Here is a 27614-nt window from a genome sequence, read left to right as displayed (position 1 = left end):
CTTCTGGGTGCTGTGCATGGTGGTTTGCTATAAGTGCTTGCCTTCTAGCAAAGAGTTTCTGGGCAAAAATGGTAAGGGCTTTGTATTCTTGTTCCGAGTCGAGAAGATGCTGTTCCATGTTCTGCGGGAAGTAGGTGATAGCAGTGGTGAGCCTGCATCGCAGGTCCTCATACTGGTCGCAGTCATACATGAGATGTTGCCATGTCTCCTCGTGGCCACAGAGGCAATGGGGATCCTCAGTGATTCGGAAGCTAGATAGTTTTGCATTAAATGGCCCGTGCCCTGTGAGCAGAAAGGTGATGTGGAGCCCTGGTTGAAACCAACTCGGGGGTTTTGGAAAGACTCTGTTAACGCTAGGGAGGAACTTCTTGGTGATTTCACCTTTAGTGGATTCTGTCCACCGATCCTGCCATTCCTGTCGGAGGTGGTCGAGAAGTCTGGTTTTTTCAAGTTTCCTGTTGTTGGCGAGATCCAACGTGAAGTTCAGGATAGTGCATGGTATTTCTTTTGCCATATTATATGTCAGGGCGCATCTGATGATTTCCAAGTCCAGCGGGAGGACTCCGGCCAGAATCTGGAGTGCGTGCGTGCTGACTGTGGAGACAGCTCGTGTGATTGTCAGAATTATTGACCGCTGGATGCTGTCCAAGGTTCTTCTATTTACCACTGTGGTTACCTTTTTGTACCAAACTGGTGAAGCATATGTGATGACCGGGATGAAGGTAGATTTGTAGTAGAGGGACAGGGTCTGCTTGTTTAGCCCCCAGTCCCTCCTGGTCACTCTTGCAACCAATGCAGAATATTTCCGTATCTTTTGTTTAATGTACTTTAGATGGGGCTGAAAAGACAGATTTTTGTCAATGATGATTCCGAGATATTTGATTTCTGTAGCAAGTTTAATTGTGGTGCCTTGGATTTTCACTTGCGGTGGTCTGGCAAGGTTGAGTCTGCCCTTCAGGAGTACCGAGCAGGTCTTACTTGGAGAAATTCGCAGGCAATGGATTGTAGCCCAGTTTTGCAAAATTCCTATCGCGTGGTTGGCTTTTTCTTCGATCTGTGCTCGTGAGTTAGCAGTAACAGTTATTATCAAATCATCGGCGAAAGCCTGGGCGCCGACTTCGCCAATATCAAGGGCCAGGAATTCATCTAAAATCATATTCCATGGTATACCACCATTGAACAATGCAACAACGGAAGGGTCGATTTTATCCTAGGCATAACCAGTTGCAACATTCTACCAGGAAGTTATACACAGCCAAAATGGCAACATTGTAAAATCCTGACAAGATGAGTGGAAACAGTTAGGTAGTAGGGGATGTACGTGATAGCAATGTGCAAATTTTTGCACCTCGGATGGAAACCATAATGGATGTATGCGGGCACCCCAGAATTACGATAATAATGGGACCAGCAACAGTTACATGGAAAGCCTCCAATATTTCAATGTTCATCTGGGGTTTAAGATTTCAGTAATGCTCTGTGACAGCAGAGCTGCTAATATCAGCCTGGCAAATATTTCAATATTTGCCAGGCCTATGCGCATCAAGCTTGGCTCAAAACCACAATCACATAGCCTGCACTCAGTTTTGGCAATGTAACCTACCCCACAATCTGGGCAAGCAATATAGTATACCACCATTGAACAATGCAACAATGGAAAGGTTGATTTTATTCTAGGCATAACTGATTACCACCTTCTACCAGGAAGTTGTACACAGCCAATATGGCAACATTGTAACATCCTGACAAGATGAGTGGAAACACCCAGTAGTAGGGGATGTACACGGTCAAAATGTGCAAATTGTTGCACCTAGGACAGAAACCAATTTTGTCATGTTGAATTTGTATTCTAACCAGAACATGGTGGGGGTTAGTTGCATTTGAATAAATTGGAAAAACAATGGTGGGCTAAGGACCGATCCCTGGGGGACCCCACTTCTGACTTTACACCAATCTGAAGAATATCTATTAATCACAACCCTCAACCTTCTGCTCTGCAGCCACCCAACAATCCATCTTAGAATTTTTCCAGCTTATACAATAACGTCTCATGAGGAACTGAGTCAAATGCCTTGCTAAAATCCAAATAAACTATGTTAAAATGTTCCCTACATCCAGCACATGAGTAACTGTCAAAATAGCTTACTAAGTTAATTAACTATATAGTATTGGTGTAAATACACCATAGTTAACCCATATGGGTTAACTATGGTGTATTTACACCGATACTATATAGTTAATTACCAAAACCCATAAGGATTATGCCTAGTGCATTTCATTTTCAAAATAAGTTAGTTAAACATGATTTTCCCGTAACAAAATCATGTTGTGTGTTATTCAGAATGCCATATCTATCTCATTTGGAAACTAGGCACCTTAGAGGAAACTTGATTGAGGTGTTTAAGGCTCTGAGAGGCATAAATAAAATGAATGAGGACAAAATTTTCATGGTTTATAAATGATTCTAGAACTAGGGGCCATAATTTCAAGTTACGGGGGAGAAATTTAGACTGGATTACAGGAAGTTTTATTTTAGCCAGCAAGTTATAAATTATGGGAATAAGTTATCTACATGGGTGGTAGAGGCTGACACTTTGGGGAAATTCAAAGATCAGCTGGAAAATTATCTATGGGAGGAGGGAAACACAGGTTTTCTATTTCCTTTTCTCTTATTAATTATTATTATTTTTTTAAATTTTCTTCTTATTATTATTTTATTTTTATTATTATTTTATTTTATTCATTTATTTTTTATTTTATTTTTTCTTGGCTGGTGCAGCATAAGCCTTGCACCATGTGACCTTGCTAATACTAAATATCCCTTAATTGCGCTCTTAATCATTGCTTCTAAGATTTCCCCTATCATTGAAGTCAGACTAACAGGTCTATAATTACCAACTTTGCTCTTAGAGCTGCCTTTATGTATTGGTGATATATTGACACTTCTCCAATCCAAAGGAATCCCTCCTGGGTCCAAATATGCCCTCATAATTAACTTCAGTAGTTCAATACACTCACTGGCAGCCTCCCTCAAAATTACTGGATATATGCCATCAACTTCAAGAGCCTTATTTGCCTTTATGCTCAAAGGTTTTCTAATAAACAGTCATCTGTAACTTCAAAATCACTCATTTCATATGACTCAGCCCCACTTGCACAGCCTCTTTTCAGCATGAAGGATCTTTCTTCAGTAAAGACAGATGCAAAGTACTTGTTCAATTCATCTACAACATCAGCTGGGTTGTGTAAGACTTTCCCAAACCCAGTGCACAAGGGTCCGATCTGATTTGCTTTTTGCTTCCTTGTATTTACATACATGAAAAATATTTTGTCCCCATTGCGTTTTTAGCCAGTGCTTTCTCATATGCAGCCTTGGCCACTCTAACCTTATCTGTGGTACTATTACAAATCAACTTTTACCGTTGTAGGCTTCAGTACTATTCATCGCTCTGTAACTGTCCGATGATATCCTTTTCTGCTCTTTTTGACCGGCCTGTTCTGTATTCATCCATTTTATCATCCTCCTCTGAAATATTTTCTTAAAGGTATGTAGCCATTTGTAGCTTCTGTAATTTTTGCTTTAAATGTATTCCATAGTTCAAGTGTATTTAAAGAAGCCATATAGTGCTTTAAACTGTCAGTCTCCTCTTCTGAAATTAAAACCCATACCTTTACCTTTAACTACTGCAACATCTTTCTTCAACTTCCAACTGACGACTACATGATCACTACCTGCCAATGGTTCTTGTATTTTAAGTCCTGTGATTAGCATTAGCATTAGTAGAGGCATACAATGCAAGAAAGCAAGTTTATGCGCATTAGCCAAAAAAAAAAACCCCCTCCCATTTCATTCCTCCATTTGTTCCAAATGCCTGTCCAGCTCAGCTTTAAATTTATTTAGGCTATCAACTTCCACAACAACAGATGGAAGTATGTTCCAACAATCAACCATCCGCTAGCTAAAGGCAAATTTCCGCACATCTATTCTACAGCTCTCTTTCCTCAATTTGAATCTATGCCCCCTCAGGTTCTTAATCTGAGCAAGAGGAAGAATTCCATCAGCATTCAGCTTGCTCAATCCATTCAAGGCCTTATACACCTCAATCAGATCACCTCACAGGTGCCTACTCTTCAGGTGCTGCAATTTGCAGAACTTAAGCCTTTCTTGGTAAGAGCACCCCTTTGCTCCCCTCACCAATCTTGTTGCCCTTCTTTGTACTCATTCTAGCAACTCTACATCCTTCCTAAAATGAGGCCTCCAGACCATATGCTCTAGGTGTGGCCTGACCATTGCCTTGTACAACGGGATAATCACCTCCCTGTCCCTGCTAGTAAAATTCCTATATATCATTGACAAGACTCTATGATCTGCCCTGGCAACCCGTCTGCACTGCTCAGCTAACTTCATATTTTACTGCACAATTACGCCCAGGTCTTTTCCACTTCCCTGAGTGCAGTACCACACAGTTGGTACGTTTCTCTTGGGTTATTTCCCATATGCAGTACTTTGTATTTGTCAATGTTAAACTTCAGTTGCCAGTTCTCAGCCCATTTGCCCAACTTATCTAGATCCAGTTGGAGTAGCATACTGTCTTTACTGTTGTTAACAACCCTGCAAACCTTTGTATCATCTGCAAACTTGGACATTAATCCTGATATATTTTCATCAATATCATTGATGAATATACAAAACAACAATGGGCCCAGCACCAAACTCTGGAGAACTCCCCTAATAACATTTGTCCACAAAGAGAAGTGTCCATTGATTACCACTCTCTGTCGTTTCCCACTCAATCATCCCTTTATCCATTGTAGCAACTTGGATAAAGGGATGGTTGAGTGATGTCATCTAATTCATGTAATGATGAAGTTGAGAATATTCTCACCCCTAGTATTACTCTCACATGCAGGTACAAATAATAATCATCTAGTTTATTTAGAAAAAAATTTCCCAAAGGTGAGTTTCCCTCCCACTTATTCCAATAAATCTGGGGCAGATTGAAGTCACCCATAATAAGATTCATGCTTGCTTGCCCATTCCATTTGCATGTAAAGACTTGTCATATTCTTCACATTCTGATCTTTAGATTATTGCTGCTCTCATTGAACTTTTGCTTTCAAATAACTCACACCACACAGATTCTTTGCTGACAGATGTAACTTCAGACTCAGCAAAAGGTCTTTTTGTGCTCAGGCAGCTTTTGATAAGAAGCATGACACCACCACTCCTCCTGTCTTTCTTAAATACATTATACATGCCATAGTGGAACTTGTCATCCCCAATTTCAAGGTGGCACCCCGTTTCTTTAACCCTATTACGTCAGCATTGGGTGTCATAACCAGGGGTTCAAATTTGGCCATTTTATTGACAAACTCTCCTGAAATTACTGTAGACACAGTTAAGACTAAGTATTCTCCTATAGATTACTACCCTGACACACACCCCTTGAAGGTATTTTGGCTTGTTTCCCTATCTTTCACATCCCACTCATTTTAAACATTTCTACACTCAGAATATCTTGCCAGCATTGGCTATTGTAGCAACATACAAGAATTCTTGAGGTGAGTACAAGTGTTACTTGGACCCATACCATTAGATAAACGTGGATCTATATTACCATTCTCCCCCCACCAACTAGCAGTTTCCCTAAACCCTTAAGGTATCCTCAATGATACTAGCAAAAATCCTTGCTCCACCTTTGTTCAAGTGAATACCATTTCTACAAAATAGACTCCTTCCACCTACAAGTGTGGGTCACGCTGATAAAAATTTAAAAATTTAAAAATTTGCAGATTCCCGCAAGTCTTGAATTAATCTACAAGGCATTCATCATATAATCCCTCCTGTCGTGTCTGGGTAGAATTTCAGACACATACATTCTGACCTAACTCGTGGCATTTTTTCAGCATGGTCTTTTATTTATCCAACAAACAGTCAGGTCATGTTTGTTTAATAACATTATTCCCCACATGGATAATAATCTTCTTTTTACCCTCCTTAAAATCTGACAAACTGTTTGTAATGTTATCACTTGTTGCTCCCAGAAACACACCCTGGGTCTGGTCCACCTATCTTTATTGCAAAAAATATTACCCGTTTCCCTGACAGTAGTCTCCCAATAAAACTAGATCACCTTCAACCAGAGTAATATGCACTTGACTATTCTTACCTGGGACCTGAATGGGGGGTGCATTTTTTTTTTTTTTGAGATACAGCAAAACTGTGTATTTATAGCATTCTTCAATAGTTTTCTTAATCACTGGATTACACCTTGATCAAGTGGCTGCAAATTGATGACATATTAGGTTGCAGGTACTGAACAGTGATTGCATGTAGGCAATCACTGTTCAATTGCATGTAGGCAATCACTCTTGTCAAGAAAGGGGTGCATTAATTCACAAATTGCAAAATTTTTCGTTCTCCCTGCTCACCTTGTGATCTTTGTCTCTGATCCATTCTTCATACATTTTTAATGACATCCAGCCTTATGGTTTGCTCATACATAGTCAGAAGTGACTTCAAACCTATAAATCATCAGGAGAAGCCTTTTCTAGTGGATTAAGCAGAGAAGCATTTTGACTCCTCTGTGCCAGACACATTTGCCGCTAAGAGAATGGCAACCTGTTTTGCCTTTTTTTCCACCACTGCATTTTATACCTTTAAATATGCTTTTTCCAGTATAGCAATTTAAAAAAAAAAATTCAAGTTTCATCAGCATCGAAGATGCCATTCTGGTCATGTGTGAACAAAACATTTTTTTAAAATGACTGTTTCCATTCCTTTGTAGCTTCAGTGTTTTGCACTTTTGCACACATTTTGGAAAGACAGCCCATGATGAGTCATAAATTGCTGGAACCATCCATCAGAAGATTTAACCTTCAAAATTCATCTGACAATTCAGCTTCAGTTTTTAAAAGGTCATATATAGGAACATTTTTTGCATGCATCATCCAGTGACCATTCCAAGAGTACCTTTTCAGGATCCAGATACATCTTTCATGCTCTGACCCTATGTGATGCAGCAGATTTCTCTGAGCTTTCAATCTTTCAGAATGATGAACAGTGTACCCTTAAGAATACCGAACTGTTCTTCGGTATTCTTAAGTACTCTTTGGTATTTAGATATATCAGGTTTAGACTGCACGCTATTATCCACAACTTGTGAAATTTTAAATTTATCTACGATTGACAAAGCTACCCAATTTATAGGAGCCATACTGATAAACCAACAGTATCTACATATGGTATAATGAAATAAACTTACAGCTGAAGATAATTTCATTGGGCCAATGAATGTGAAAAATTGTCATTGAGCATGTGAAATCACCAGTAAGTCATTTATGATGGCCAGACTACATGCTCATTACTAGCTTCAATATTCTTTTATTTTGAATTGTGGATATCATAATAAAAAAGTAAAAAATAAGATGGCAAATATTTTCGGATCATAATAGAGAATTCCTTCATCTTTCAAGTTCATTATAACAAATATAAAATAGCATTAGCATTAGTTTTTAGCATCAACATTAATAGTGGCATCTGATGCAAGAAGCAAGCTTATACAGCATCAGCACAAAAAAAAAAAAAAATTCCTCTTTCACCTATCCATTCACTTCAAAAGTTTTTCCAGTTCTTGAATCTATTTAAGCTATCAACTTCTACGACAAATGAAAGTTTGTTCTAGCAATCAACCACTCACTCACAAATTTCTGCATATCTATTCTGCAACTGTCTTTCCTCAGTTTGAATTTATGTCCTCTCAAGTGTATAATCTGAGCAAGAGGAAGAATCCCATCAGCATTGAGCTTGCTCAAACCATTCAACACCTTATATAGCATTAGCATTAGCATTATTAGCATTAGTAGAGGCATTTGATGCAAGAAAGCAAGCTTATGCAGCATCAGCCAAAAAAAAAAAAAATAAAACCCACTTCCACTTCACCCCTCTGTTCGTTCAAAATACCTGTCCAGCTGGGCCTTAAACTTATTTAGGCTATCAACTTCCACTACAAGGGATGGAAGTCTGTTCCACCAACCAACCACCCGCAGGCTAAAGGCAAATTTCCGCACGTCTATCCTACATCTGTCTTTCCTCAATTTGAATTTATGCACTCTCAGGTGATTATTCTGAGCTAGAGGAAGAATCTCATCAGCATTGAGCATGCTCAAACCATTCAAGGCTTTATACACCTCTATCAGATCACCTCGCTGGTGCCTAGTCTCCAGACACTGTAATTTGCAAAACTTAAGCCTTTCTTCGTAAGAGCACCCCTTTGTTCCATTCACTAATCTTGTTGCCCTTCTCTGTACTCGTTCCAGCAGCTCTACATCCTTCTTGAAATGAGGCCTCCAGACCTGTATACAGTACTCTGGGTGTGGCCTGACCATTGCCTTATACAAGGGAATAATCACCTCCTTATCCCTGCTGGAAAAGTTCCTGTATATCATTGACAATACTCCATGAGCTACTCTTGCAGCCCGTCTGCACTGCTCAGAGAACTTCATATCTGCCTGCACAACCACCCCCAAGTCCCTTTCATTCTCTACCACTGTCAGTGTAGTACCACAGAGTTGATACGTTGCTCTGGGGTTGCTGTTTCCCATGTGTAGTACTTTACACTTTTCAATGTTAAACTTCATTTGCCACCTCTCAGCCCATCTGCTCAATCTTTCCAGATCCTGTTGCAGCAGCATAGTGTCAGTAGTGTCCTTGACAACCCTGCCAACCTTTGTATCGTCTGCAAACTTGGACATTAAGCTTGATATACCATCATCAATATCATTTATAAATACAGAAAACAATAATGGACCCAACACTGAGCCCTGAGGGACTCCACTAATAACATTAGTCCACGATGAGCAGTGTCCATTGATTACCACTCTCTGTCTTCTCCCCCTCAACCACCCCTTTATCCATAGCAGCAATTTGCCTCCAATGTCACACTGCTCCAATTTGTGTAGCAGTCTTCCATATGCAACAGTATCAAAAGCCTTTCTAAGATCCAAGTATATAATATCAAAGCTATTCCCTGCATCCAGTTCTTTTGTGACTGCATCATAGTATCCAATCAAATTGGTCACGCAAGACTTCCCCTTAACAAAACCATGCTGTGTCCCAGCTATAAATGAAGTCTTGTCTAAATGATCCTGCAGTGCTTCTTTAACCAGTGCCTCCATTAATTTTCCTGGAACAGAAGTTAAGCTCACAGGTCTATAATTACTTGTGTCAGCCTTTGATCCTCCTTTGTGAATTGGGGTCACATTTGCACATCTCCAGTCTATGGGTACCTCCCCTGAGTCCAAGGAAGCTCTCATAATTATGGCTATGGGTTTGCTTACTTCCTTTGCTGCCTCCTTTAATATAACTGGATAGATCCCATCCACCCCGGGTGCCTTTCTTGTGTTTATCTTCAACAGTTTCTCCTCCACTTTACTCCCAGTTATTTCAAGATTCTGTAGCTTACTGCTAGAGTTGAATACACCTCTGGCATTCCCCTCGCTGAATAACTCCTCATGTGTGAATGTCGATGCAAAATATTCATTTAGTTTGTTAGCTACCTGAGCAGGATCATCAACAGTTGACCCATCAATATCAAGTGGACCAATCTGATTCATCCCCTTCCTTCTAGAGTTTACATAATAAGTAAAGAACTCTTGGCTGTTTTTCTTTGCATCCCTTGCCAAGGATTTCTCGTAATCTGCCTTCGCCTGCCTAACCTCCTTTGTAACTTGGTTGCATATCAACTTGTATCTGTCATAGGCTTCTGTGTCATGTGTTAATTTGTAAGTATCCCGTGCATTTTTCTTCTCTGCCATATGCCTCATTAGTTCATCTGACATCCATTTTGGGCTAAACCTTGAACAATATTTCTTAGTTGGTATGTAAAGCCTAGTAGCTTCCAAGATAAGTTCTTTGAATGCTTCCCATTTTGAATTTGCTGTTGGTAACATCAGTTGGTCCCACTGTATAGAATTTAAATACTGTCTCAGTCCATCGTAGTTGCCTTTACGGAAGCAATAACCCTTCCCTTTACCCCTAATGGTAGTTACCTCTTTGAGTAAATCCCACTTCAGCACACTGTGATCACTGCCACCTAGTGGTTCATTTATCTGCAGATTCTTAATGCATGAAGAATCACTGCTGATAATCAAATCAAGAGTATTACTCCCTCTAGTTGCCTCCCGAACATGCTGATGTAGAAAACAATCATCCAATAAATCCACAAAAGCCCTGCTAGTGTGTGAGTGACCAGCCCCCAAATTCCAGTCAATATCTGGGAAATTAAAATCCCCCATTATAAGACTCTCTGATTTACTGGCCCACTCTATTTCCCTGTACAGTTTCTTATTATACTCATCAGAGTCATTAGGCCTATAGCACACTCCTACTCTCAATTTTGATCTCCCAATGCTTATGTCACACCAAACTGACTCAACACTGCACTGCCCAGTGATGTCGACTGGCTTCACTTCCTTGGTTTTTATGTGTTTCTTAACTTATAGCATAACCCCTCCCCCCCCTTCCTATCCTGTCTATCCTTTCTGTAGACGTACTCCCCAAATTCCAGTTCTGCATCCCTTATATCTGTGTGACACCCCGTCTCTGATATCCCAACAATATCTGCCTTTGATGTTTTGAGCAATACCTCAAATTCATCAAATTTATTTACTAAACTCCTAGCATTGGTGTACACGCAAGTATACCTGCACCTATTTCTATTTTTAGCTACCCTAACACAACCCATGTGTTTACTTGTAATGGCTCCCAGCAGTCTCTGAAATATCATGCATCTTGTTTTTCAGGCTTCTGCTCATTCTAATAGAAGCAGTGCAAGAATCTCTTTCACCTCTGCCAGTGGCTACTGTCAATCTATTGGTCTTTGTCTCCCCCCAAGCTAGCAGTTTTCCGACCCACCTAACACTGCCTCGATAGCATCAGCAAATATTCTTGCACCCTTTCTATTTAAGTGTATCCCATCATCCACTGACCATTCCAAGAGTACCTTTTCAGGATCCAGATACATCTTTCATGCTCTGACCCTATGTGATGTAGCAGATTTCTCTGAGCTTTCAATCTTTCAGAATGATGAACAGTGTACGCTTAAGAATACCGAACTGTTCTTCGGTATTCTTAAGTACTCTTTGGTATTTAGATATATCACGTTTAGACTACACGCTATTATCCACAACTTGTGAAATTTTAAATTTATCTACGATTGACAAAGCTACCCAATTTATAGGAGCCATACTGATAAACCAACAGTATCTACATATGGTATAATGAAATAAACTTATAGCTGAAGATAATTTCATTGGGCCAATGAGTGTGAAAAATTGTCATTGAGCATGTGAAATCACCAGTAAGTCATTTATGATGGCCAGACTACATGCTCATTACTAGCTTCAATATTCTTTTATTTTGAATTGTGGATATCATAATAAAAAAGTAAAAAATAAGATAGTGGCAAATATTTTCGGATCATAATAGAGAATTCCTTCATCTTTCAAGTTCATTATAACAAATATAAAATAGCATTAGCATTAGTTTTTAGCATCAACATTAATAGTGGCATCTGATGCAAGAAGCAAGCTTATACAGCATCAGCACAAAAAAAAAAAAAAAAAAAAATTCCTGTTTCACCTATCCATTCACTTCAAAAGTTTTTCCAGTTCTTGAATCTATTTAAGCTATCAACTTCTACGACAAATGAAAGTTTGTTCTAGCAATCAACCACTCACTCACAAATTTCTGCATATCTATTCTGCAACTGTCTTTCCTCAGTTTGAATTTATGTCCTCTCAAGTGTATAATCTGAGCAAGAGGAAGAATCCCATCAGCATTGAGCTTGCTCAAACCATTCAACACCTTATATATTTGTGGATTGGTCACTCACACACTAGCAAGGCTTTTATTAGATGATTGTTTTCTACAGCAGCATGTTCAGGAGGCAACTAGAGGGAGTAATACACTTGATCTGATTATCAGTAGTGATTCTTCATGCATTAAGAATCTGCAGATAAAGGAACCACTAGGTGGCAGTCATCACAGTGTGCTGAAGTGGGATTTACTCAAAGAGGCAACTACCATCAGGGGTATAGGGAAGGGTTTCTGCTTTCATAAAGGTGGCTACAGCAGTCTGAGACAGTATTTAAATTCTATATGGTGGGACCAACTGGTGATTACCAACAGCAAATTCAAAATGGGAACCATTCAAAGAATTAATCTTGGAAGCTACTAGGCTTTTCATACGAACTAAGGAATATTGTTCAAGATTTAGGCCTAAATGGATGTCAGATGAACTAATTAGACATGTGGCAGAGAAGGAAAATGCATGAGATACATATAAATTAATAGGTAACATGGAAGCCTATGATAGATATAAGCTGGTCTGTAACCAAGTAACAAAGGAGGTTAGGCAAGCGAAGGCAGATTACGAGAAATCTTTGGCAAAGGATGCAAACAAAAACAGCAAAGAGTTCTTTACTTATGTAAACTCTAGAAGGAAGGCGATGAATCAGATCGGTCCACTTGATATTGATGGTTCAACTGTTGATGCCTGAGCTTTCTGCTCAGGAAACTAACAAAATAAATGGATATTTTGCCTCTACATTCACACATGAGGAGTTATTCAGGGAGGGGAATGCCAGAGGTGTATTTAACTCTGGCAGTAAGCTAGATAATCTTGTAATAACTGAGAGTAAAGTGGAGAAGAAATTGTTGAAGATAAACACAAGAAAGGCACCTCAGATGGATGGAATCCATCCAGTTATATTAAAGGAGGTGACAAAGAAAGTAAGCAAACCCTTAGCCATAATTATGAGAGCTTCCCAGGACTCAGGAGAGGCACCCATGTACTGGAAATGTGCAATTGTGACCCCAATCCACAAAGGAGGATCAAAGGGAGACAGGTAATTAGACCTGTTAGTTTAACTTCTGTTCCAGGGAAATTAATGGAAGCACTAGTTAAAGAAGCATTGCAGGATCATCTAGACAAGACTTCAGTTATAGCCCGGATGCAGCATGGTTTTGTTAAGGGAAAGTCTTGTCTGACCAATTTGGATGGATATTATGGTGTGGTCAGAAAGGAACTGGATGCAAAGAATAATTTTTATATCATGTATTTGGATCTTAGAAAGGCTTTTGATACTGTTGCACATGGAAGACTGCTGTACATATTGGAGCAGTGTGGCATTGGAGGCAAATTGCTGCTATGGATTAAGGGATGGTTGAGTGGGAGAAGACAGAGTGGTGATCAGTGGACACTGCTCTTTGTGGACTAATGTTATTAGCGGAGTCCCCTAGGGTTCAGTGTTGGGTCCATTGTTGTTTTCTGTATTTATTAATGATATTGATGATGGTATATTAGGCTTAATGTCCAAGTTTGCAGACAATACAAAGGAATGTGAATGACACTAATGACAGTAAGCCACAGCAACAGGATCTAGAAAAGTTGACCAGGTGGGCTGAGAGGTGGCAACTGAAGTTTAACATTGGCAAATGTAAAGTACTGCATATGGGAAGCAGTAACCCCAGAGTAACGTATCAACTGGGTGGTACTAAACTGACAGTGCTAGAGAGCGAAACGGACTTGGGGGGTAATTGTGCAGCAGATATGAAGTTTTCTGAGCAGTGCAGATGATCTGCAAGAGTAGCTTTTGATGTCTTGTCAATGATATACAGGAATTTTTCTAGCAGGGATAACGAGGTGATTATCCTCTTGTATAAGGTGATGGTCAGTCCACACCCTGAGTACTGTATACAGGTTTGGCGGCTTCATTTTAAGAAAGATATAGAGCTGTTGGGACGAGTACTGAGAAGGGCAACAAAATTAGTGAATGGAACGAATGGTTGCTCTTACAAAGAAAGGCTTCAGTTTTGAAAATTACAGTGTCTGGAGACTAGGCACCTGTGAGATGATCTGATTGAGGTGTATAAAGCCTTGAATGGTTTGAGCATGCTCAGTGCTAATGGGATTCATCCCCATGCTCAGAATAATAGCTTGAGAGGGCATAAATTCAAATTGAGGAAAGACAGTTGTAGGATAGATGTGCGAAAGTTTGCCTTTAGCAAGCGGGTGGTTGATTGCTGGAACAAATTTCCAGCTGTTGTTGTAGAAGTTGATAGCTTAAATAGATTCAAGCCAAAACTAGACAAACGTTTTGAGTGAGTGGATGGATGAAATGAGAAGGGTGTATGTGTTTTTTTTTTTTTTGGTTTGCTTGCTTTCTTGCATCATGTTCCTTTGTTAATGCTAATACACCTCAATCAGTTCACCTTGCTGGTGCCTAGTCTCCAGATACTGTAATTTGCAGAACTTAAGCCTTTCTTGGTAAGAGTGCCCTTTTGTTCCCCCCTCACCAATCTCATTGCCCTTTTTTGTACTTGTTCCAGCAGCTCTACATCCTTCCTAAAAGCATTGGGTTTATGGGGAATCAGCTAGGACCTTCTACATTATATTGTGCTGGAATGTTAAAAAGAAGGTTGCTATAAAGAGCTTTAACTGCATGCGTGTGTGTTATTTTTTATTTTATTATTACTTTTTAAATGAAAACGTGAAATGCTAAAGCATTATGATCCATTGTACAGTGCGTGGATTGGAGGTTAAGAAGACAGAAGATTCTTGTTTACTTGACTGGAGATTGTAATTTTCAAGAAATATATATACGAAGGAAAGTTTTTCCAAAAAGCAGAAGTAACAGGGATAAATGATGAAGAAGAGAAGTCAGTTCAGTGAGTTTGCAGTCGGAAGTATGCTGACTGCTTGCAAATTTGTAGACTAGTTTTGAAGAGAGTGGCAGAATTACAGATGCCATTCAGAAAAACAGTGCCCATGGAAGTATCCGTAGAAAAGGAATGCACCAGAAACAGAAGATCCGTGAGATAGAATGGAGAGACTTTTTAAGAGATGGGTCGTTAATTAACCTGACAGTCCTCTTTTGAACAGTCTAGGATCTTGAGGTTTGGGGCAGCATCCCAGATGTGAGAACAATATTCCATGGTATAGCAGATTTCAGATTTTAAAAGATTTTTCTCTAAACAACTATTCACTGTAAAGTGAATAGTTGTTTAGAGGAAAAGTAATGCGGGGGAAGAAACAGTTGTGATGTGTTTATGGCAAGTGAGGTTAGAAGTCAATGTAATTCCTGTTAGAGATATGCATTCTAACCTAGAAATCTGAGTGTCCTCAAATATGACCTTGGGAGCACTGTACCCTTTTTTTCTTTTTATGAGAAATACAACAGAACTAGGTTTTACAAGGATTGAAATTAATAAAGGTTTCTTCACCCACATTAAAGAATTACTGAAGATCAGCATTTAAGGAACTGGTGGTGGTGGATATTTGGAGTTGAAGCTGTTAGTTCAGGGCAAGGCTTCTCAAACTGAGAAGCTAGTTAGTTAGTTAGTTAGTTATTTTGGTTTTTAGGAGCATTAGCAACTAAGGCCATATTGCTCCGGGATATGCGGTGGTCATTCCCTGACCTTTCCGCATCCTCCGTATTTGGTGGTGATGGGCTCGAACAAACTGAGAAGCAGAATGAATGTTGTGTGCTATTATCTTCAAAACTCTGGATAGGTTACAGTCAATGGACAAAGGTCATTAACATCCAACAGGAATAGAGCGGGTTAACTTGGTTAGTTAAATATGATTTTCCCTTAGCAAAACCATGTTGTGCAAACTCAGAATGCCACTTCTATCTAAATATCTGTGGATTGCAATGATACAACTTGTAGCTGCTGTATCATTGCCTCCAAGAATTTCCCTACCACTGAAGCCAGAATAATTGGTCTGTAGTTACACACTTCACTCTTAGAGTCACCTTTATATATTGATGATATGTTGGCACTTCTCCAATTTAAAGGAATCTCTCCCTAGACCAATGATGCTTCATAATCAATCTTAATTGTTAAGTGCACTTTCTGGCCCTCAAAATTATTGGGTGTATGCCATCAACTCCCACAGGAATTATCCCACAGGAACTAGTAGTTGTTGGTGACTCTATTGTCAGGGAAACGGGGAACATGCTTTGTAAAAAGGATAAGTGGAATAGGACCAGGGTATGTCTGCCAGGGGCAAAGGTTGATGACGTTGTAGAGCGGATATCATCTTTTAAGGGTACAAAAGGTGATATAGTTGTACACGTTGGCACTAATGATATTAAGAGTAAGAGACTGGCGGAATTACTTAGCAAGTACAGGTCACTGTTGAAAAAAAGCCGTGAATTAGGGTTGAATTTGAAAGTGTCTGCAATTCTGCCCAGACACGATAGGAGGGAGTATATGATGAGAGCCTTGTCGATCAATTCGGCCCTGGAGGGATTGTGCAAGGCTCAAGGGGTAGAATTTTTTTCAGCCTGGACTGTACTTGTTAACAGGAGAGATTGCTTCTACAGGGATGGGATACACTTAAATAGAAAGGGTGCAAGAATTTTTGCTGATGCTGTCGAGGCAATGTTAGGAGGGTCGGAAAACTGCTAGTTGAGGACTAATAAATTAACAGTAGCCACTGGCAGAGGTGGAAGTGATTCTTGCACTGCTTCTATTGAAATGAGCAGAAGCCTGAAAAACAAGATGCAGGATATTTCAGAGACTGCTGGGAGTCATTGCGGTACAAGTAAACACATGGGTTGTGTTAGGGTAGCTAGGAATAGAAACAGGTGCATGTATACCTGCGTGTACACCAATGCTAGGAGTTTGGTAAATAAATTTGATGAATTTGAGGTATTGCTCAAAACATCAAAGGCAGATATTGTTGGGATATCAGAGACGTGGTGTCACACAGATATAAGGAATGCGGAACTGGAATTTGGGGAATACAATGTGTATAGAAAGGATAGACAGGACAGGAGGGGAGGAGGGGTTATGTTATTAGTTAAGAAACACATAAAATCGAAGGAAGTGAAGCCAGTCGACATCGATGGACAGGGCAGTGTCGAGTCAGTTTGGTGTGACATAAGCATAGGGAAATCAAAATTGAGAGTAGGAGTGTGCTATAGGCCTAATGACTCTGATGAGTATAATAAGATATTGTACAGGGAAATAGAGTGGGCCAGTAAATCAGAAAGTCTTATAATGGGGGATTTTAATTTCCCAGATATTGACTGGAATTTGTGGGTTGGTCACTCACACACTAGCAAGGCTTTTGTGGATTTATTGGATGATTGTTTTCTACATCAGCATGTTCATGCGGCAACAAGAGGGAGCAATACTCTTGATCTGATTATCAGTAGTGATTCTTCATGCATTAAGAATCTGCAGATAAATGAACCACTAGGTGGCAGTGATCACAGTGTGTTGAAGTGGGATTTACTCAAGGAGGTAACTACCATCAGAGGTAAAGGGAAGGGTTTTTGTTTTCGTAAAGGCGACTATGATGGTCTGAGACAGTATTTAAATTCTATACAGTGGGACCAACTGATGATGTTACCAACAGCAAACTCAAAATGGGAAGCATTCAAGGAACTAATCTTGGAAGCTACCAGGCTTTACATACCAACTAAGAAATATTGTTCAAGGTTTAGGCCTAAATGGTTGTCAGATGAACTAATGAGACATGTGGCAGAGAAGAAAAATGCTTGGAATACATACAAATTAATGGGTGACATGGAAGCCTATGATAGATATAAGTTGGTCTGTAACCAAGTCACAAAGGAGATTAGGCAGGCAAAGGCAGACTACGAAAAATCCTTGGCAAAGGATGCAAAGAAAAACAGAAAAGAGTTCTTTACCTATTTAAACTCAAGAAGGAAAGGGATGAATCAGATTGGTCCACTGGATATTGATGGTTCAACAGTTGAGGATCCTGCTCAGGTGGCTAACAATCTAAATGAGTATTTTGCATCTACATTCACGCATGAGGAGTTATTCAGGAAGGAGAATGACGTAGGTAAAGTAAACATTGGCAGTGAGCTAGATGATTTTGTAAAAACTGAGAGGAAAGTGGAGGAGAGATTGTTGAGGATAAACATAAAAAAGGCACCTGGGGTGGATGGGATCTATCCAGTTATATTAAAGGAGGCAGCAAAGGAAGTAAGCAAACCCCTAGCCATAATTATGAGAGCTGCTTTGGACTCAGGGGAGGTACCCATAGACTGGAGATGTGCAAATGTAACTCCAATTCACAAAGGAGGATCAAAGGCTGACACAAGTAATTATAGACCTGTTAGTTTAAGTTCTGTTCCAGGTAAATTAATGGAGGCACTGGTTAAAGAAGCACTGCAGGATCATCTAGACAAGAATTCAGTTATAGCTCAGACGCAGCATGGTTTTGTTAAGGGCAGGTCTTGCCTGACCAATTTGATTGGATACTATGATGTAGTCACAAAAGAACTGGATGCAGGGAATAACTTTGATATTATATATTTGGATCTTAGAAAGGCTTTTGATACTGTTGCACATGGAAGACTGCTGCACAAATTGGAGCAGTGTGGCATTGGAGGCAAATTGCTGCTATGGATAAGGGGACGGTTGAGTGGCAGAAGACAGAGAGTGGTAATCAATGGACACTGCTCAACGTGGACTAATGTTATTAGTGGAGTTCCTCAGGGTTCAGTGCTGGGTCCGTTGTTGTTTTCGGTGTTTATGAATGATATTGATGATGGTATATCAAGTTTAATGTCCAAGTTTGCAGACGATACGAAGGTTGGCAGGGTTGTCAAGGACACTGCTGACACTATGCTACTGCAACAGGATCTGGAAAGGTTGAACAGATGGGCTGAGAGGTGGCAAATGAAGTTTAACATTGACAAATGTAAAGTACTACATATGGGAAACAGTAACCACAGAGCAACGTATCAACTCTGCGGTACTACACTGACAGTGGTGGAGAATGAAAAGGACCTGGGGGTAATTGTGCAGGCAGATATGAAGTTCTCTGAGCAGTGCAGACGAGCTGCAAGGGTAACTCATGGTGTCTTGTCAATGATATACAGGAATTTTTCTAGCAGGGATAAGGAGGTGATTATTCCCTTGTATAAGGCAATGGTTAGGCCACATCTTGAGTACTGTATACAGGTCTGGAGGCCTCATTTCAAGAAGGATGTAGAGCTGCTGGAACGGGTACAGAGAAGGGCAACAAGATTAGTGAATGGAACAAAGGGTTGCTCTTACGAAGAAAGGCTTAAGTTTTGCAAATTACAGAGTCTGGAGACTAGGCACCGGCGAGGTGATCTCACAGAGGTGTATAAGGCTTTGAATGGTTTGAGCATGCTCAATGCCAATGGGATTCTTCATCTTGCTCAGAATAATCAGCTCAGAGGGCATAAATTCAAATTGAGGAAGGACGGATGTCGGATAGATGTGCGGAAATTTGCCTTTGGCCAGCGGGTGGTTGGTTGGTGGAACCGACTTCCATCACTTTTTGTGAAGTTGATAGCCTAAACAAATTTAAGGCTTAACTGGACAGGTATTTCGAACGAACGGAGGGGTGAAATGGGAGTGGTGTGTGTTTTTTTTTTTTTTTTTTTTTTTGGCTGATGCTGAATAAGCTTGCTTTCTTGCATCATATGCCTCTACTAATGCTAAACTCCAGGAGCCTTATGTGCCTTTAGTCTCAAAAGTTTTTCTGACAAGCAGTCATCTATAATTTTTCATCTGTAAACATTTAGATTGCTAATTTTATGTCTCAGCCTCACTCGCATAATCTCTCCTCACCATGAAGGGCCTTTCGTCAGTAAAGATTGATGCAAAATACCTATTCAATTCATCAGCAAATCAGGTGGATTATCTAAGACTTTGCCTTATCCATTACATGTCCAATCTGATTTGTTTCCTTATCTTTGTATTCACATATATGAAAAACTCTTTGTCCCTATTCTTACTCATACTTGGCCACTTTAACCTTTTCCTGTGCTACTATTGTAGATCAACTTATAGCTTCTGTAGGCTTCAGTAATTTTCATCACTCTGTAACTTTCCCTCGCCTTTCTGCTCTGTTAAACTGGCTAGCTCCATATTCATCCATCTGAGCATCGTCCTCATGCTATATTTTCTTAATGGCATGTATGCATTCATGGTGTCTGGGATTATTGCTTTCAAGGTATGCATTCCATAATGCTAATGTATTCACCCTCCCTCTGCAATTTGCCCATTTGATTGGTGCTGTGTAGTGTCTTAAACTGTCAGAGTTCCATTTCCTGAAATTAAAACCTGTAACTACTGTAACATCATACTTCATCTTCCAACTAAGAACTGTGTGATCACTATCTGCCAGTGGTTCCTGTACTGTGAGCCCTATGAAGCTAGCACTACTTTTGTTCAAGTTTTGCAATCTTCATTACAAATACAAAGTAGTAGCTTTTTGTCATTTAATTTTACCTTTTCTCCAAATTTTTCTGAAAAAAATCCCTAAGATGAAATTGCTGTTTCCCACACTGCCGTTTAAATCTGTGATTATTACTATTCTTTCTTTCTTCTTTTTTTTGTCATAAGTATTTTACATTAAATAAATTTGTGGAATTGCACTAATAATTTTGTCATAAATCATAGTTCTATCTCAGCTAGTAGTAAAATAAAATTGTTTTTCTGTAGAACAGTTTTTATCATTTAAATTAATTGCCTTTTATATTTTACTTTATTTTTATTTCTTATTGCAGACAAATTGGAGAAAGAAGAAGAATTGAATAGAATTATAACCAAAAGTGATATAGCGGTTGGAAAGTTGGATAGAAACAGTACCAATACCAATGTACATTTGTCAAGACAAAAAAATAGTGATTCGCTACGTCCTTTGCCAAAAGCTTCTCGTGGTAGATATCGGAAAGGACTTTTATTTTCAAATGCTAGAAAAATTCCTTTAAAAGATAATATAAAACATGATATGAACAGGAAGCTAAAAGCAATTCAACTTCCAAACCAAGAACAGCAAAACCATTTATCAGCAGATGTTGTTTCATGTGATAATAGAAATTCAACTGACAAGGACCTCATTAAAGATAAATGCACTTCTAATAATGTGCAACATCCAGACAACAATTTTAATAGTAATAACAATATAGAAAGCAGGTCCACAAAATTTGTTAAACGAAGGACATGCTATAGTAACTTGCCAGTTGAAAAGTGCCCAGGATTATCTGATATCGCTGAATCTCAAGTCGATGATCCTAGTGACAACTATATTAACAGAGCTTTGGCAAAAAACAATACACAAAATATTAACAGAGCTTTGGCGAAAAACAATACACAAAATATTAACAGAACTTTGGTAAAAAACAATACACAAAATAATGGACAAATAAAGTATACCAGGAAAAAAATTGCTTCTATAAATATGAGAGGATTAAATGATTTTATTGTTCCTACAAGAGACTGGGCTGCACCTCGCAAAACTTATTCAAGGGGTGTGATTAAACAGTCAAATGAAAGTTCCCGCAATATGGTAGCTAGAACTCCAGAACCTATTATAAATGATAAGCATCAGCTTATAAATACAGTTTCTGCTGAACATATATCATTTCAAAATTTACCAAATGAAAATTTTGATATTGATGGTAAGGATACTTTTGATTCACATTCAAATGGGGAAGAAGTGAAGTCCAGTCAAGATGAATCAGTGTTACCTAAAACTGTTGATGAATCAGTGTTACCTAAAACTGTTGATGAATCAGTGTTGCCTAAAACTGTTGATGAAAAAATGTTGCCTAAAACTGTTGCTGAATCAGTGTTGCCTAAAACTGTTGCTGAATCAGTGTTGACTAAAACTGTTGCTGAATCAGTGTTGCCTAAAACTGTTACTGAATCAGTGTTGCCTAAAACTGTTGCTGAATCAGTGTTACATAACACTGTTGATAAATCAGTGTTACCTAATGCTGTTGATGAATCAGTATTAACTAAAACTTCACTTCAATCTGAAGTGAAGCATAAAAATTTGTGCCCTCATTCTTTAACTGGCACATCAGAAAACACTTTGTCAAAAAAAACACGGATATTGCAGAATTTTCAGAATGATAATATTCTCAATGATAAACTAGTTCAGCTTGTTGAAAACAAGAGTATAACTACTGTAGAGCCTGTTTGTTCTTCCAGTAAATCAGATAGCATCCCTGTTCTTAAAACATATAAGCATTTTAAAAAACAAATTGCTGGTAGCCATAATTCACCCTGTGTGCAGAAGTGTGTAGTTGCTGAAACAGATAGTTCTAGTGTTGAACCAAATAAAGCCATAATATATGTGAATGACTCTTCCACCAATACTGTTGGTGATAATAATAGTGCTGCACATGCAAGTGAAAGTGGCTCTGAACAAGCTTCACCTGAATTGAATAAGCCTGTGAAAAGAAAAAGAGGAAGACCGAGGAAACATCCTAATGAGGGCAACAAGAGTTCAACAGTAGCAAAGACAGAGTCGCTTGGTAACAAAACTCATTCAGTAAAAGGCAAGAGGGGAAGACCAAGGAAGGAAAATACACCTACTAATTCCGGTGATTGTATTAACACAGTTAACAAAAGAATATGTTTGTCAAATCAACAAGCTGAGCATCCAAAACGGAAAAGAGGTAGACCAAGAAAGATTTTGGCAGCTACTTCAGAATTTAGCCATTCCCAGAAGAGCTCCCTTTCAGAAAATGCTTTTCACAGTCATAACACAAGTGAAACTTCAGATAGTTCATTGTTAGAGAGTCAGATTAGTGGCAATAAATTAACAGATGCTTGTGTGACATCAGTGGATAGGAGTAAAATAAGTGTGAAACAAAACAGAGATTTGCAAAAGCGATCAAGACGAGGAAGACTTATTATAAGTCCAAAATTTCATGATGATATCTATCCATTAACAGCAGAAAAGAGTGATAAAAGTGGCAACAGACTGTTTGAAATTAATGTTGATTCTGGATTTGTAAAGAAGAAAAGAGGAAGACCAAGAAAAAATTTAAGTGATTTGGGTATGAATCAGAAAAACATAACATCAGATCTGGAAAGTATTGTTAGACTGGATTCTTCTACATCTTCTGAAACAGTAAGCTTTGCAGATAACAATGCAAATTGCAATGATGAAAATGGGATTCAAAATGCAGATAATTCATATAAACAAAGGGGGAGAAAACGAAAATTAAGGTCATCAGATTCGATGGCGCCTGTACTTCATAAAATTACATTAACTGATGATAAAAATGAAGAATTTAATGGATCTGGAAGGTGTATTAGAACTAAAGTATCAAATTTGACAAGAAATAGAAATTTAGTAGATCCTGCAGTGTATGTAGTTCTGAAAAGTATAATTAGAAAAGTATGTGCTATAAATAGAGATGCTGAATTGTCAGAAGTGGATTCTGAATCATATAAAGATGGAAAAAAAGAATCATCTGTGGTAAGTACCTTTCACATTTCTATAATTATAGTGTTGACAGTTATTTAGATTTTTCAAGACCCTTCTATATACCAAGAGTTTGTTTATGCACAACATACCAAAGTATTTGCACTTTGCAAATAATCCCTTAAGATCCAAAACTCTTTCAACCATTAAACGTTACAAGTTTCAGTTTTACCTCTCTTATTTTTTTTATTTTTGTTTGTTTGTGGTTTTAGGACTTCAGCACTAATGACAAGTAGGACAAAATTATTACACAATAACTTGATGATACCAGAATATGAAACATAGCATCCAATTATCCAATATTTCTACCATGAGTTAGTGAGAACTGATGTAAATAAATAAGAATGACAAGAAGGATGGCTAACTGATAGATATAAGCTGAAATTGATTTCTTTCTTCTTTTCCTTGATTGGATTACTGTTTCAAATCTTCTGATGTCAACATTAGCTCAGATCGAATCATTGAAATTATTCTTGTAGGGATGGAAATTCTTTATTCCACACTACACTTTAAAATCTTGTCCTTTATCTAAACCTTGGTTTTCCAGTAAATGTGCTAAGGCTGGTCAAGGGAAGAATGTTGCATATTATAATTGGCTTGTACCCAGATCTCCAGGTGCATTTTCTGCCTACATTAAAGCTTATAAAGCAGTTATTAACCAGACCAGACTACATTTCTATCATGCTAAGAGTAGCAAACTTGTTTCTTGTCCAAAGTTGTTGAGCCTTCTGGTCTCTTGCCAAAGCTATTGCACTTTTTCCCATCTCTGTTTCCACCTCTGTCAAAACTGGCTGGCCCTATTGTCACTTCACCCAAAGATAAAACTGACCTGTTAACATCCTACTTTTCTTCTAACTCGTATATTGATAATCTTGATAAACCACCTCCCACCATTCCCAGTACACTCCATTCAGTGCCTCCTGTGGTCTTCCATCAAAAGGATGTCAGAAAGATTTTGAACAAGGTTGATGCTAAGAAAGCTTCAGGTGTTGATGGTATTTCTCCACTTGTTCTCAAAACCTGTGCACCTGAACTTACTCCTGTTCTGTGTCATTTTTTTTTCATTTTCCTTTTCCAAAAGTGTTTTCCCTTCTGCTTGGAAATTTGCTCATAGTTCCTAAAAAGGGTGACAAATCCTTCCCATTCACTTATCATCCCATTGCACTTACTTGTACTCTTTCTAAAGTAATGGAGAAATCAATGAACCACCAACTCTTAAACTATCTAGAAACCTTCCATCTGATCAAGGATTGCCAGTGAATCGACACTGATGGGTCAGTATCGATCCACTGGTGAAATTCTGGTTTATGTTACCCATGTACAGACAGATTCAATGGAAAAGTTTGGCAAAACTCAAGCGGTTGCTCTTGACATTTCAAAGCCTTTTGATCATGTTTGACATGAAGGTCTTCTAAATAAGCTTCCATTTTATGGTTTGCCAACTGTGTTTTGTAATTGGGTATCCAATTTTCTCTGTGACTGCTCACTGTGGGTGATGGTAGATTGGCTCTCTGTGTTCTAACTTCTCTCCACGAATGCTGGTGTTCCCCAAGGTTCAGTTCTTCCTCCACTGTTTTCCTCTTGTATATTAATGACTTGCTTCCATTGCCAAAAAATCCATTCCACAGTTTTGCTTATGATAGCACATTACATTCCACTTTCCAATCTGAAAACCTTGTCCTACACAAACATAACTCTTCTTCCAAACAGTTGTTCATTCTGTACAAATGCAAATCTGCCCTACCATGGAATATTGTGTTCACATCTGGGGCGGTGCCCCCAAAACCTCTCTCAGTTTTCTAGATTCCATTCAAAAGAGAGCAATTAGATTAATTAATGACTCATCTGTAACAAAGTCTCTTCACTCTGTGTGTCATAGACATTCTGTTTCTGCTGCATGCCTTTTCTATAGATACTTCCATGAGCACTGTTCTTCTGAATTGGTTTCTATAATTCCTGCTCTTTCTTCCAAAGCAGTCTGAACACGTGCCACAACCACTCAACATCCTTTTACTGTCTGACTTCATATTCACAGAACCAACATTTCTTCTTCCTCATTTATTCATTCAGCTTCCGTTTTCTGGAACAACCTTCCTTCATACATATTTCCTGAAAATTAAAATATACAGAAGTTCAAGTCTAATGTGAGCAAGTATCTTCTTTCATCTTCTCAACCTTCAGCCTATGCACAGTACTAAATACTATAGGTTGTAATACCTCTTGTGTTTGGGGTTTCCATAAAAAAAAAAAAAAAGAAGAACGTATAATGTGAGTAAATTTCGGCATAAATAAGAAAAATATAAAAGCTTTCAAGATACAGCAAATATTTCAGAATCAGTTGGATAATGTTAATTTAATTTAAATGAAAAAGGATGAACAGGCAACAGTAACAAGAGACTTTGCTGTAACAGTCAAGAGTTTTATCACCAAAAATAAAAGAGGCAAATATAAAATAACAATTTAAGTGAGAAATCAACAGTTTATAAGGGTTTTTTTTTTTTTTTTTTTTTTTTTTTTTTTTATGTGAACCCCAAACACGAGAGGTATTAGAACCTATAGTACTTAGTACCGTGCTTGGGTTGAGAAGACGAAAGAAGATATTTGTTGACATTGGACTTGAACTTCATTAGACTGTAATTTTCATGAAATACGTATGAAGGAAGGTTGTTCCAGAAAACGGCAGTTGAATGAATAAACGAGGAAGAAGAAAAGTTGGTTCTGTGAGTTTGAAGTTGGACAGTAAATGGATGTTGGCTGGTGGCGGCACGTGTTCGGACTGTTTTGAAAGAGAGAGTGGGAATTATAGAAGCCAATTCAGAAGAACAGTGCCCATGGAAGTATCTGTAGAAGAGGCATGCAGCAGAAACAGTACGTCTATGAGACAGCGAGTGGAGAGACTCTGTTAGAGATGAATCATTAATTAACCTAACTGCCCTCTTCTGAATGGAATCAAGAAGCCTGAGGGAGGTTTTGGGGGCCACAACCCCAGATGTGGGAACAATATTCCATGGCAGGGCGGATTTGCGATTTATACAGAGTGAGCAGCTGTTTGGAAGAAAAGTAACGCCGGGAGTGAAAGAGAAAACCAAGTTTTTTAGATACAGAGGTAGCAATATTTGTAATGTGCTTGTGCCAAGAGAGATTAGAAGTCAGGGTAATCCCCAAAAGAGATATATCATTTTGCCTAGAAATCGGAGTGTCACTAAAGATAAGCATAGGAGCAGAAGAATCCTTTTTGTGAGATATAAGACAAGACTGAGTTTTAGAAGGGTTGAAATCAACTAAGTTGTCTTTGCCCCACTGGAGAATTACCTGAAGATCGGCATTTAAGGAATTGGTAGCAGAATTTTGAGAAGTTGAAGCTGATTGAACAGGGCAAGGTTTCTCAAAATGGAAAGTGGAATGCAATGTGCTATCATTGGCAAAACTGTGGACAGGATCTCCAGTCAATGGAAGAAGGTCGTTAATATACAAGAGGAAAAGAGTGGGGGAAAGAACTGAACCTTGGGGGACACTGGCATTAATGGAGAAGTTAGAAGACAGAGAGCCATCTACCATCACCCTCAGTGAGCGATCAGAGAGAAAACTGGATAACCAATTACTAAAAACAGTTGGCAAACCATAAGATGGAAGCTTGTTTAGAAGACCTTTATGCCAAACACGATTGAAAGTCTTTGAGATGTCAAAAGCAACTACTTGTGTTTCACCGAACCTTTCCATTGAATTAGTCCATTAATGGGTAACATAAGCCAGAACATTACCAGTGGATCGACACTGACGGTTTAATTTCTGATAAAGAATTTTCCCAAGTTCTAGGTATAATTAAATAGTCATATACACTATTAGGTAATTTATTACTCCTTCTCCCCATACACATTACACAAGAAAAATAAACCCCCAGTAACATGCCCATGTCATACTTCTATGTGCATTTTTTTATTTTTAAATGAAAACTGCAAGCATGACATATTAGAACCTATAGTACTTCTTACCATGCATGGGTTGAAGGCTGAGGACAGACAATACTTGTTGACATTAAAACTTAAATTTCTGTAGGCTGTAATTTTGAGACTACATAATGTGAAGGAAGTTATTCCAGAAAACCGGAAGGATAAATGAGAAAAAGTTGGTTCTGTGAGTTTGGAGTTGGACAGTGAATGAATGCTGATTGCTTCCAGCATGTGTTTGTATTGGTTTGGAAGAGAGTGGGAAAATTCGAAGTTCTGTAGAAATGGTATGTAGTAGAAACAATATCTATGAGAGAAAGTAGAAAGACTTTGTATGAGATGGATCATTAATTTACCTAAC

The 27614-nt window shown here is 38.6% G+C and overlaps 1 protein-coding gene across 1 annotated transcript in view; it reads left to right on the top strand.

Annotated features, from left to right (window-relative positions):
• The window catches only part of LOC150077148 (uncharacterized), a 370624-nt gene that overhangs the window by 117745 nt on the left and 225265 nt on the right, over positions 1-27614 (top strand). Inside the window, exon 5 of the mRNA XM_090385790.1 lies at positions 20593-23300. Within this exon, the coding sequence (XP_090241916.1) occupies positions 20593-23300 (2708 nt within the window). The remainder of the gene's footprint in view (positions 1-20592; positions 23301-27614) is intronic.

This window comes from Mastigoproctus giganteus, chromosome 12, assembly GCF_048544385.1.
Source record: "Mastigoproctus giganteus isolate SK-2022 chromosome 12, ASM4854438v1, whole genome shotgun sequence".
Classification (NCBI taxonomy): Eukaryota; Metazoa; Arthropoda; class Arachnida; order Uropygi; family Thelyphonidae; genus Mastigoproctus; species Mastigoproctus giganteus.
The sequence above is the reverse complement of the archived record's forward strand: the minus strand, read 5'-3'. Positions and strand labels throughout refer to the sequence as shown.